This window comes from Conger conger, chromosome 3, assembly GCF_963514075.1.
Source record: "Conger conger chromosome 3, fConCon1.1, whole genome shotgun sequence".
Taxonomy (NCBI): Eukaryota; Metazoa; Chordata; class Actinopteri; order Anguilliformes; family Congridae; genus Conger; species Conger conger.
Window position 1 is genome coordinate 81,907,969 of NC_083762.1, and position 12,500 is coordinate 81,920,468.

At 47.2% G+C, this 12,500-nt stretch overlaps 2 protein-coding genes across 7 annotated transcripts in view; both read left to right on the forward strand.

Annotated features, from left to right (window-relative positions):
* Positions 1 to 8,465, forward strand: part of dusp27 (dual specificity phosphatase 27) — a 10,943-nt gene extending 2,478 nt beyond the window's left edge. Inside the window, exons 2-6 of one of the 2 annotated variants that reach the window (XM_061237139.1) lie at positions 1,888 to 2,023; positions 2,343 to 2,434; positions 2,902 to 3,106; positions 3,426 to 3,643; positions 5,175 to 8,465. In XM_061237139.1, the coding sequence (XP_061093123.1) occupies positions 1,911 to 2,023; positions 2,343 to 2,434; positions 2,902 to 3,106; positions 3,426 to 3,643; positions 5,175 to 7,978 (3,432 nt within the window). In that variant the 5' untranslated portion in view covers positions 1,888 to 1,910 and the 3' untranslated portion in view covers positions 7,979 to 8,465. Of the gene's footprint in view, positions 1 to 1,884; positions 2,024 to 2,342; positions 2,435 to 2,901; positions 3,107 to 3,425; positions 3,644 to 5,174 lie in introns of both variants that reach the window. The other variant, XM_061237138.1, reaches the window with a different exon arrangement.
* Positions 8,466 to 8,514: 49 nt separating this feature from the next.
* LOC133125317 (POU domain, class 2, transcription factor 1-like) overlaps positions 8,515 to 12,500 on the forward strand; it is a 17,943-nt gene continuing 13,957 nt past the window's right edge. For 2 of the 5 annotated variants that reach the window (XM_061237141.1, XM_061237142.1), the window contains exon 1: positions 8,515 to 8,653. In XM_061237141.1, coding sequence (XP_061093125.1) covers positions 8,542 to 8,653 — 112 coding nt within the window. In that variant the 5' untranslated portion in view covers positions 8,515 to 8,541. Of the gene's footprint in view, positions 8,654 to 10,026; positions 10,279 to 10,676; positions 10,794 to 10,834; positions 10,868 to 12,500 lie in introns of those variants that run through there. The other 3 variants (XM_061237143.1, XM_061237144.1, XM_061237145.1) reach the window with 3 other exon arrangements.

Here is a 12,500-nt window from a genome sequence, read left to right on the forward strand (position 1 = left end):
TATGTACATGTGTGTGTGCTTCTCCTCCTATAGAGAGGGTTCTCTGTGTGTTTATGTACATGTGTGTGTGCTTCTCCTCCTACAGAGAGGGTTCTCTGTGTGTTTATGTACATGTGTGTGTGCTTCTCCTCCTATAGAGAGGGTTCTCTGTGTGTTTATGTACATGTGTGTGTGCTTCTCCTCCTACAGAGAGGGTTCTCTGTGTGTTTATGTACATGTGTGTGTGCTTCTCCTCCTACAGAGAGGGTTCTCTGTGTGTTTATGTACATGTGTGTGTGCTTCTCCTCCTATAGAGAGGGTTCTCTGTGTGTTTATGTACATGTGTGTGTGCTTCTCCTCCTATAGAGAGGGTTCTCTGTGTGTTTATGTACATGTGTGTGTGCTTCTCCTCCTACAGAGAGGGTTCTCTGTGTGTTTATGTACATGTGTGTGTGCTTCTCCTCCTATAGAGAGGGTTCTCTGTGTGTTTATGTACATGTGTGTGTGCTTCTCCTCCTAGAGAGAGGGTTCTCTGTGTGTTTATGTACATGTGTGTGTGCTTCTCCTCCTATAGAGAGGGTTCTCTGTGTGTTTATGTACATGTGTGTGTGCTTCTCCTCCTACAGAGAGGGTTCTCTGTGTGTTTATGTACATGTGTGTGTGCTTCTCCTCCTATAGAGAGGGTTCTCTGTGTGTTTATGTACATGTGTGTGTGCTTCTCCTCCTACAGAGAGGGTTCTCTGTGTGTTTATGTACATGTGTGTGTGCTTCTCCTCCTACAGAGAGGGTTCTCTGTGTGTTTATGTACATGTGTGTGTGCTTCTCCTCCTATAGAGAGGGTTCTCTGTGTGTTTATGTACATGTGTGTGTGCTTCTCCTCCTACAGAGAGGGTTCTCTGTGTGTTTATGTACATGTGTGTGTGCTTCTCCTCCTATAGAGAGGCTTCTCTGTGTGTTTATGTACATGTGTGTGTGCTTCTCCTCCTATAGAGAGGGTTCTCTGTGTGTTTATGTACATGTGTGTGTGCTTCTCCTCCTATAGAGAGGGTTCTCCTCCTATAGAGAGGGTTCTCTGTGTGTTTATGTACATGTGTGTGTGCTTCTCCTCCAATAGAGAGGCTTCTCCTCCTACAGAGAGGGTTCTCTGTGTGTTTATGTACATGTGTGTGTGCTTCTCCTCCCATAGAGAGGGTTCTCTGTGTGTTTATGTACATGTGTGTGTGCTTCTCCTCCTATAGAGAGGGTTCTCTGTGTGTTTATGTACATGTGTGTGTGCTTCTCCTCCAATAGAGAGGGTTCTCTGTGTGTTTATGTACATGTGTGTGTGCTTCTCCTCCCATAGAGAGGGTTCTCTGTGTGTTTATGTACATGTGTGTGTGCTTCTCCTCCTATAGAGAGGGTTCTCTGTGTGTTTATGTACATGTGTGTGTGCTTCTCCTCCCATAGAGAGGGTTCTCTGTGTGTTTATGTACATGTGTGTGTGCTTCTCCTCCCATAGAGAGGGTTCTCTGTGTGTTTATGTACATGTGTGTGTGCTTCTCCTCCCATAGAGAGGGTTCTCTGTGTGTTTATGTACATGTGTGTGTGCTTCTCCTCCTATAGAGAGGGTTCTCTGTGTGTTTATGTACATGTGTGTGTGCTTCTCCTCCCATAGAGAGGGTTCTCTGTGTGTTTATGTACATGTGTGTGTGCTTCTCCTCCTATAGAGAGGGTTCTCTGTGTGTTTATGTACATGTGTGTGTGCTTCTCCTCCTACAGAGAGGGTTCTCTGTGTGTTTATGTACATGTGTGTGTGCTTCTCCTCCTACAGAGAGGGTTCTCTGTGTGTTTATGTACGTGTGTGTGTGCTTCTCCTCCTACAGAGAGGGTTCTCTGTGTGTTTATGTACATGTGTGTGTGCTTCAGCAGCAGCCCACAGCCAGAGAGGTGCGATGGCCACTCACAGTGACCTGGAGAACGAGGCGGATCACGTGGTTCCTGACGATGACATCATCAGTGTCAAGTCAACCTCATCCAATCACCTGCGATGCTCCTCCCCCAGCAGGTTAGAGTGACACGGCCTGATTTCAGACTGCTTCCCAGCATTCACATTTGCTCGCATGCTTATTAAGGGTATGCCATGGTGCACTGGTCCATTTAATGTTTTTAAAATGTACACATTCTAGGGTGATCATTAAGAAATTGCACCATCTCCCAGGTGTGCCATTAATACTTAAAATGACACCATGCTGATTAATAGATTAGCAGGTACTTATTCTGAGGAGTGTTTATTTATTTCTCATACCCATTGATATTGATAGCTTTGCTGGGCCATTGAAAGTAAATTTGCTGACTCACCGCGGCTTGACGATGTTCCTTTGTAGGTTCTCCATCATTTCAGGAGCGGACACTGAGAGCATCTTCATGGACCCCCTGAATCTGTCCCTGCTGACCACCAAGCAGAACAGTGATATGGGTGAGGAACCGATCAGCGATCGATTACTAAATAAAAGCAAATCTATAAAGCCAGTCACATCTCAATCATAAATCACCAACCCAGCACACCAGAGGGCAACCGAGTTCCTGGAGATCTACCATCCTGTAGATTTTCACTCCAAACCCTAACAAAATGGAGGAGGATACCTGTGTGTTCAGTGGTTATAGATCCAACCCCTGTGTCATCAAATGGCTTCTATGTCTTGAGCTTGCAAGGGACTCCCACTTCAGCGATGAGTTCTTACGTTTATACTTTTTATGAGTGACAGCATTCAAAATAGAGCTAGAGCGATAATGGAATGCAGTGATATCTTTTGGCTGATCAGACATCGTCTATAAACTATAAATTCAGTGCATTCAGCAAACCGTAGTCTTAACAACTCTTAAGAGTTCAGTCGCAGTCGCCCAGTCTGTGTTGTTTAACGCTCAGTGTTTTTCCGAGATCAGATTCAGAGGAGAGTACAGAGGTGGACCCGGACGAGCAGATGATGGTGGAGGATCTGTACAACCGTGTGAAGGACATGGTGGACGAAACCAGCCCCTATAACACGCCCTGTGTGCTGGACCTTCAGCGGGCCCTGCTAAAGGACCGCGTGGAGGCACCTTTCAATGCCGTCGATGAGGTGTGGCCCAACATCTTCATCGCAGAGAAGTGAGTTTTCATGGCGATCAGGTGTCTGTGTGGCAGCTGGATTGGATGACTGGCCGGGTGTTTCAGAGCAGACGTCTTGAATTTGAATTGACTGTGTTCATGCTGGGCTCCGACTCGCTGCGACTGGTGTAGAGCAGAGTGGTGTTGAATTCTGATTGGCTGTGTGAGTGATTTGAATGCTGCTGGCTGTGTGTTGTAGAGTTTTGTGTTGAACTGTGATTGGCCGCGTGAATTGCGGCTACCTTGGCTTATGATTGTGACTTGTGCTGACTTGTGCTGATCTCTGACTTGTGCTGATCTCCGATTGGGTATGTTGCAGGACAGTCGCAGTGAATAAGTCGCGTCTGAAGCGCATGGGTATCACCCACGTCCTGAACGCGGCCCATGGAACGGGCGTGTACACTGGAACAGACTTCTACGCCGGCATGAACATCCAATACCACGGCATTGAGGTGGACGACTTCGCGAGCGCTGACATATCGCCGTTCCTGCGATCGTCCGCTGAGTTCCTGGATGAGGCACTGCTGAGCCAGAAAGGTGAGAGGCAGGGACAGACAGGCCAGGAGAATGGGGGGTATTTCTGGTGGTGGTGGGGGGGGGGTTCATGTCTATGGTCCCTTTACTGGTGTGAGAGCACAACTGGTGAACAAAAGGTTCTCTGATTCTTCTACAGGCCAAACACCATCTCAACTTCAACCCAAACACAATCTCAACATCACCCTTAACACCCCTTAACACCCCTCAACATCACCTCTAACACCCCCTCAACATCACCTCTAACACCCCCTCAACATCACCCCAAACACCATCTCAATATCAACCCAAACACCATCTCAATATCAACCCAAACACCATCTCAATATCAACCCCAAACAACATCTCAACATCAACCCAAACACCAGCTCAACATCACCTCTAACACCATCTCAACATCAACTCAAACACCATCTCAACGTCAACCCAAACATCATCTCAACATCAAGCCAAACACAATCTCAATATCAACCCAAACACCATCTCAAAGTCACCCCTAACACCATCACAACATCACCCTGATAACCAGGCAAGACTTATGAATCAGCTTTGTAACACATGCATTAGTAAGATATTATGAAATGAATATTATTACATCGATTACAGCATTTTCCAAACTGACCTCATGGGCTATGGTGAGATGCAGCGATGACTAGCTTGATAGACATGCTCATATTGAATCATATGAGAATAGATAGAATTGAGCATGTTTTACAGACAATCTTTATATTCGCAAGGTTTGCAAAAAGCTATTCAGTTTAAATACATCCCTCAAGGCAGTGGGGTTGTGAATCTGGAACCAGAGTTACAGCCCCACTGCCACAACTACACCACACTGCCACCCAGGGGCACAAGTGTCATCAAGGGTTTATTTAGCGCTGAGTAACAGGCGAGTTGTTTGCGACAGCCACCGTATGAATGTAAGTGATCTCTGATATTTGTTGGTTCCTAAAACCGAGCTGTGATGCTCATATGTTTCTGTAATTCATATGTGCATCACTCATGCTTCCATTACTGATCTGTGATGTTAATTTGCTTCTGTTATTCAAACAAAGTTGTAACACTTTACAATGAGGTTATATGAATTGACATTAATTAATGTACATATTTGCACCATATGGTTTGCTCATGTATAAATATTAATGTCACTAATATGTTAGTTAATCCTTAAATTAACAAATGAAAAGTTAATTTCAAGCATTTGTACATCCATTCATTAATTTCAGCAACTACCTTAATACCAATTAATGTATTGATATGAACTAATGTAGCCTGTAGCCTAGTGGTTAATGTACATGACTAGGACCGGGAAGGTTGGTGGCTCAAGCCCCAGTGTAGCCATGATAGGATCTGCACAGCTGTTGGGCATAGTCTAACCAACTGTAAGTTGCTTTGGATAAAAGTTTCAGCTAAACAACAAAAACACCGTAATAACAAACTGTTATGTGCCGTTATTGGAAGTGTGGCCGATGAAGGTGCTCTGCAGTGTGTGCTCCCCGCAGGCTGATGGATGTCTCTCTATCGCCCCCTGCAGGGAAGGTGCTGGTGGACTCAGTGATGGGTGTCAGTCGATCGGCGGCGCTGGTCGCTGCCTACCTGATGATCTTCCACCACATGACCATCCTGGAGGCCCTGCTGGCACTGCGCAAGAAGCGGGCGGTGTGCCCGAACGAGGCCTTCCTGAAGCAGCTGCGTGACCTGAACGAGGCTCTGCTGGAGGACCGGGACGACGAGGAGCGCAGCGACACGCTCAGCCAGAGCTCCGTCATCGACGCCCTGGCGCCCCGCCGCCCGGGCAGCCTCGTGGGAGCCCAGGTGCACTCCATCCTGGCGGAGGAGCAGGACGGCGCGAGTGTGGCCAGCACCTGCGTGACGAGCAGGGCCGGGCGGGTCCCCTCGCTCCCCGGGGAGAGAGCGGCGGAGGAAGGGGAGGATGAGGAGGACGTGGGACGCATGGTGAAGGAGTGGCAGCAGCGGAACGAGAAGTACCAGAACGAAGACTGGTGGCAGGCACAGCTGATGTGTGAGGATGACGATGAGGAGTCACTGCCGGGAGGAAGAAGGCGGCCCTTGCCAGACGACCTGGAGAGTGTGACGAGCGCTGATGTGCGAGCCGTTGCTGACGGCATACGCCGCAACTACGCCGAGTCCGTCTCCTCTGTCACCACGGACAGCAGCAGCTGCGCCGACATTTGGAAACAGCGGCTGAAGGAGATCGAGGAGCAGGCGGCGGCCCGCTACAAGGGGCGGGGCCAGGAGGATGACGAAAGCGAGAGCGGGAAAGGGGCCGGCGGGGAGGACGATGTGGAGAGCGTGCTTTCGGAGGCCGGTTCGCTCTACAACTTCTGCAAGAGGAACAAAGACTCGCTCACGCCGCTGGAGCGGTGGCGCGTGAAGAGGATCCAGTTCGGCTGGAATAAGAAGGACGCGGAGGCGGAGCGAGGGGAGGGCGAGGAGGGGGAGGCCCAGGAGGCCAAGACGCCGGCACTGGAGGACGTGAACCTGACGGCCTATCAGAGCTGGAAGCTGCGGCAGCAGAAGAAGCTGGGCGGGGAGGACAAGGACGCGGTGGTGGAGCTGAGCCGGGCGCAGGACCCGGCGGTGGCCAGGAGGAGGCAGCGGCGAGAGGAGGTGCTGGAGCGCTCGCGGCGGACGCTGGAGGAGAGCCAGTCCTCGTGCGGCTGGGAGACGGAGAGCGCGGTCAGCGGCAGCACCATCCCGCTCTCCGCCTTCTTCCAGCTGGCCTCCGGCCAAAGCCCCGGGCCCGACGACTCCGCATCGGTGATCAGCTCACGCAGCGGCCGCTCCATCGCCTCTCGCGCCCGGAGCACCCGAAGCTCTGCCACGGCCCCGCCCCCTCCCCAGGCCCCGCCAACTCCCATAGTGCCTCTGCCTGGGCAGGGCAGCGAGGCCGTGGACCTGTTGAGCATCCAGAACTGGATCGCCAATGTGGTGACGGAGACGCTGATCCAGAAGCAGGGGGAGCTGCTTGCCGGCAGCCTGCCTCCATCCCGGGCCGGCTCGGTGCTCAGCCTGGGGGCACCCTCCACCCTCCCCGGCCGGCCCATGGAGGATGACAAGACTTCCATGCTGAGCGGGGCGTCATACTCCACCGGCCTCTCCCGGGGTGTGGGGGAGTCTGTGCTCTCTGGCGGGGGTACGTCCAACTACTCAGGGTACGGGTCCCGTCGGGCAAAGATCACCAAGACCAGCGTGCCCCTGTGCAGCCTCTTCCAGGACCAGGTGGACCTGCGCAAGCTGGACTCCATGGACAAGGAGATGAAGTCGGAAATGAGGGGCAAGATGGCCTCCTACGAGCTGCAGAAGATCGCCTCCGACAACAAGCGCAGCACCCTGTTCAAGAAGAAGAAGAAGGAAGCAGAGAGCGACGAGGAGGCCGAGGGTGACAGTGAAGCGACGCCGAAGGTCAGGAGTGAGTACAGCCCTGACCCCGCCCAAGTCTCCGGCCGTGACCCCACCCGTATCTCCTCCCGCGACCTTGCCTATCACCCCCCCCGTGACCCCACTCACAACTCCACCCGTGACTCTACCAATGGCCCCAGCCGTTTCTCAGCTCGCGACCCCACCCCTGACTTCACCCCTATCTCTGCCCGTGGCCTTGCCCCTGACTCTGCCCGTGACCCGACCCGTATCTCCGCCCACGAACCCGCCGCCGACAGGTGGGACAGACCGTCAGCAGCGAGCGCCAGGAGGTTTGGCAGCTCTGAGGCAGAGAGGGACAAGGCCAGCAGCATCGACAAGTGGCTCAGTGACATCAGCGCCCCGCCCCGGTACTCTCGGCCGGACAGAGCAGTGCCCGGAGAAGAGACCTCCGAGTCTGAGTACGGCTTCTCCAGCCGGAGGAGAGCGTCAGAGGGCTCCCTCCAGAGCGCGGGGGAGTGTGCCTCCTCCGCAGCTGCAGAGGAGGACTTCTCCTCCTGCAGTTACCGTGGCGATGAAGACGATCCTACTTCCGAGGTGCCGTACCGCTCCAGGAGGTTTCCCCCGGCGAGAGACCCCTTGTCCAATGGCCTAAAGGGGTCCCAGAGCTACCGAGAGCCGAGGCGCTACACCTCTGAGGAGGAAGAGGAGGAAGAGGAGGAGAGGGGATATGCAGCGAGGAGGACATTCTCCCGTTACCAGGACAGCCATGCAGAGCCCAGGAGAGGAGGCCGGGAAGAGGAGGAGGAGGAAGAGGTTTCGTCCTTCATTAATCGTTGTCGCCAGCGGTCCAAGGTGCAGGTGGAAGAGGAGCTGGATGAGGATGACGTCATCGGGGCCTGGAGAAGGCAGCAGGAGGCAAAGCGCCGTGCGGCATTCAAAGACAGTGACTCTTAGGACTACCCGCCTCGAGAGAGCATTCTGCACTACCCTGTGAAAAGCTGTCCCTATTCAGGATTACACTTAGCAAGAACAGAATGGTTTATTCTGTTCATTCTTTGGCTTCCAGGTTCTCAGAGGAAACTGCTTTACCACAATCCATGATTTTCACTAGCACAACTTTATTTAAATCTTTACTACAAACATGTTTTCTCAGCACTGGGCATACAGAAAGTGAGTATGGGGTGTGTACATGTTTCAAATGTAGAAAAGCCTTCAGCTTAGCTATATTGTACCACTTGATTGTTATGTGTCAAGTGTCAAGTTTAAAGAAAATATGTAAACGCCTCCCATTGGCCTATATTTTAAAGATTAAACACAGCAATATCAAACCTAATATGTGGTGCAAACACAGGGCACTGATTTTCACACCCTCTGCATCAGAGAGGCAAAATAGACACATTTATCGCAAATATGTTTTCAAAATAAAATCAAAAGATTATGATCTGTGAAATAGCTTTTTGTACCATACATTTAAAAACACAACTCAACATCTCAAATGAAGATGACCATTGCTTTGAATGGTTCTGGCAGTTTGTGTAATAAAAACTCTCAGCCTGTTTGAGAAGTATGACACTTTCCCGTCTGGAGCCAGCGTTGGTCTTTCCATCATGGTACAGGTGAGAGAGAAAGGTAAGTTGATTTGGCAAGGCTCAAACAGGGGTTCTGGTATGCCTTCATTAAACATTTTGCCCTTTGTCAAACAATTAAAAGCAAGGATTATATCTTTTTTCTTCACAATCACAGTTTGCCAAGTTCAACAGTTATTAAAACAACCTTGGCAAACTTGGTTTGTGAAAGAAATGTAACACATTAATTTACTTTTAAGTCAAAATTAAGGAAAAATGTTGTATTGAATACAAGCCTTACCTGAAAAAAACAGCTCAAGCTAGGTTTTGAAACAGCTGGCAGCAGGTTGACCAGATAGACCAGCTCAAGCTATGTTTTGAAATAACTGGTAGCTGGTATTTCAAGCTGGTCATAGCTAGATTTTACACCAGAGTAGTCTTTTGCATCTTCTAAGCTGTTTGGGCACAACCATACTTTAACAGCAAGCACTGTCAGAAATCACAGAGCCTGTGAATTTGCCTGAACTACATTCAGTCCATGGAACCCAGAGAACCCGGTTCTTTGAAACCAACAACAATGATAATTCCTCCAGAGAAATTCTAAGTAAGCAATGGACATTCCATCAACGTTTCTCCAAGTTAGGACACTTGTCTTGAAAAGGACACTGACATATAGTATGTGGATTTCCAAAATGCAGAGACGGTGAGGTCCCCCACCCACACGCGTTTTACCACCCACATGTTACAAAAAAGTCTGTTGTCGCTAAAGCAGTGGCATGCTTAAATAGGTTATACAGCTAGAACCGTGGGTTTTAACGCTATATCCTGTTACCATAGTGATTGGAAATTGCGCCCTAAAAACAAGGAATGAATGCAAAAGGTTTAAGAAATAGTAGGGCACAGCTGAACTGTTCATGACACAAAAAGTTCAACAGATTGCTTAGAGTAAAAACACGTTTTTCCAGGGAATTCTGGATTTATGGTTGTTGCAGACGAGACGAGTGTTTTCTTTTTTGGTCTTAATTTAATGAATTTGTCCGCAGCAAACACGGAGTCACTGGTGCAAACTCTTCTCTTTAAATCAGTCAATTATCCTACATGAATTTTTTTAAAGCTAATTAATGTTAGATCCATCAAAACGTGCATAAATCGTTTTCAAAGAGCTGCCACAAATGAGTCGCATTGTTTGCCATGAACGTGATTAATTTAGCCTACTTTTAAAAGATATGTGTCTGACGTCCAATCAGGCTCTTTAAATAAATGTATTTAAATATGAATTAATTTACCTACGCAATTATTCAAAACTTCGCACCATTGAAAAAAACACTGGAACGGAAGACCTACCTAATAAGGCATAAATTTAGCGTCATGCCTATATTAGTTTACGTTTCATTTTTGCGTTCTGAGATTTGTCACTTTCTCCAGCTATTAACTCCAGACAGCCTGCGTATCCGAAGGTTCATTTATTTAGTTTTTATTTATTTATATAAAATACTTAAATCGAATGAATACCGAATTTACCACAAACCAGTGTGAATTAAGAGATGTTTTGCATTTTTATGAACTGAAATAGCAGTATAGTGTTTCGCAGCGTGTGTGTAGTTCACAATCGCAGGGCTGGGAATTCGGGTTAAATATTCAAAATGGCTGACGGAGGAGCATCAAGTCAAGATGAGAGTTCAGAACCAGGTAATCATTATATCACTTTACATATTCATATTAATATTCATACTCGTTATTTCAACTTGGAGCAGGATAGAGGAGAAAATACAAACTATTTAACATCATAATTACGCACCGATTACCAGAATTAATAGAATAGGCTACATTAAAACTAGCTAACACTCCATCTCTGAAACTGCATTGGTGAACTAGCTAACTTACTTAACATTAACGTTCAGTGGAAAATTAACAGAAAAACACATTGCCTTTACAAAACAGGAATGCGGCGTACTGTATAGTAATTTATGGCGTGTGACCACTATTTAGCATGTTCTATTAGTAATAACTGCAATTGCCCAAATTGCTTGAGATATCTGGCTAACTAAGTTAGCTGGGTGTAGACTATGTTAATTGGGTCGTTATCTAGACAACCAACGTTACCTATGATAACTAGCTAGTGCAGGGAGCGTTAATTACGTTATAGTAGCTATAGCTAACGTTAACAACGTTGGTGTACGTACTCATCCTCCCACCAGGACAAAGTATGTTTACAATGTAAATTACTTGCAGTCAAAATGAGACTTGTTTTGTGTAACATACCGGCTTTAGTTTTACGGTAACTTTCAGACTTTCTTAATTCTTTGTGCCTTTCCCTTGGAGGAACAAGCACTGCTGGGTTATTTATTTTTATTCATGCGTCCCTCCGACTTCCGCACGATCTGTTAACAAGTTGCAACATTCCCAACTATGTTTTCCTTAGCCTAGCTAAATAACTAGTGCTGCTGTCAGTTTGCCAGTTTACATTAGTTGTGTAACCTAGTACAAGTTAGCTTCATAGCTAGCTAAAGTTGGTGATCTTTGCCGAGACGAACTGTTCATTTGTTTGACTTGGTTACTGACGTTAGCTAGCTCGCTAGCTAAATGAAAGTTAAATCCTTAGGCTTAGCTTAGCTTAGGCCAGCTAGCTAGCTAGGCTAGTTCCCTAGCAACACGTAGCTAGCTACTACGTTTGAGGAGTTTTATATAACCTACAGTAGTGTGGTCGGAAGATATTGGTTAAAGTTAGCTAAAGTTAGGTAGCTGATGAGCAAACGTTAGCCTAGTAACTTTGTTTTTAGGTTCGACTAAGTTAGCTACATTAGTCTCGCTAAGTGTTGTTAACTTGCTGCCGGTTCGCTATAGTAGTGATGAATTTACGCATGCTGGAATAGGACTATCAAACTAGACAAATTGATGACAAATGATATTACATAAGTTAAAGTTTTTGTTTTTTTTTAAATATTTTTTTTATGGTATTATCTTCGCTGAAAGGATTTTGTGCACTGTAGTTTTGCTAACACATTACAGCCCAGATTGGTTTATTTTTTTTATTCCTGGTAACCCGGCTAAATTGCGTGAATTAGAGAGATATGCCAGCCTAGTGTGAAAGTATTGATGGTAACATTTCTACTAACGTCTGTTAACCTAACGGTACCTCACTAGATCCAGTTTAGCTTGTATAAAGTTAATTTTGGCGCGACTGATTGATTATAAAGAGGTATTGTGTGGCATACATGGTCTGTGTACCCGGGATGGGTGCTGTTCGGCCCTAATGTACTGTAGTGATCACAGTTCCCAGGTCGGCGGGTGTGATTACGGAGTATATTGCAGTAATATGGTCTGGATTGCTAAGCGACTGACCTTTTGGCCATGACGGAATGTTTCTGTATAGTGGAGTTGTATGCTTCACTGTAAGAACCCCGACAAACTACAGTGTATTCCGCAAACCGAGTGGGATTGTAAAAATGTTGGTGTGCACAAGACCACTCTCAAATACAGTGCTGTCCACAGCATCCAGTTGTGTGTGCATGCGAAAGGGAACCTAATCTGTCCATGATTTATAGGTATGGACTATCCACACATACCTTACCTGCCAGTGTGAGTGTAATTATAGTACAGTGTAGGAATGTGGCTGGACTCCATCAGGGCTGACACTGGTACATGACCAGCTTTGTGAAGTTACATCATTTTCATAATTTATTTAGGAGTAATAGACTTTTTGGAATCATAGTAGCAGAAGCACCCTTCTCACAAAAATAATAATCTTCTGGCTCCCAAGTTTCATTTATTTATTTATTTATTTTTATATAATTTGAGGAGTACTGTAGTCATGGCAACAGCAGTGTTAAGAGGGAGAGAATGTGCCAGTTTGTAGTTTCTCATTTTTCCAGTTTTTCTTCAAACTTTTTCAGTGGTGTAGTCATTATGCA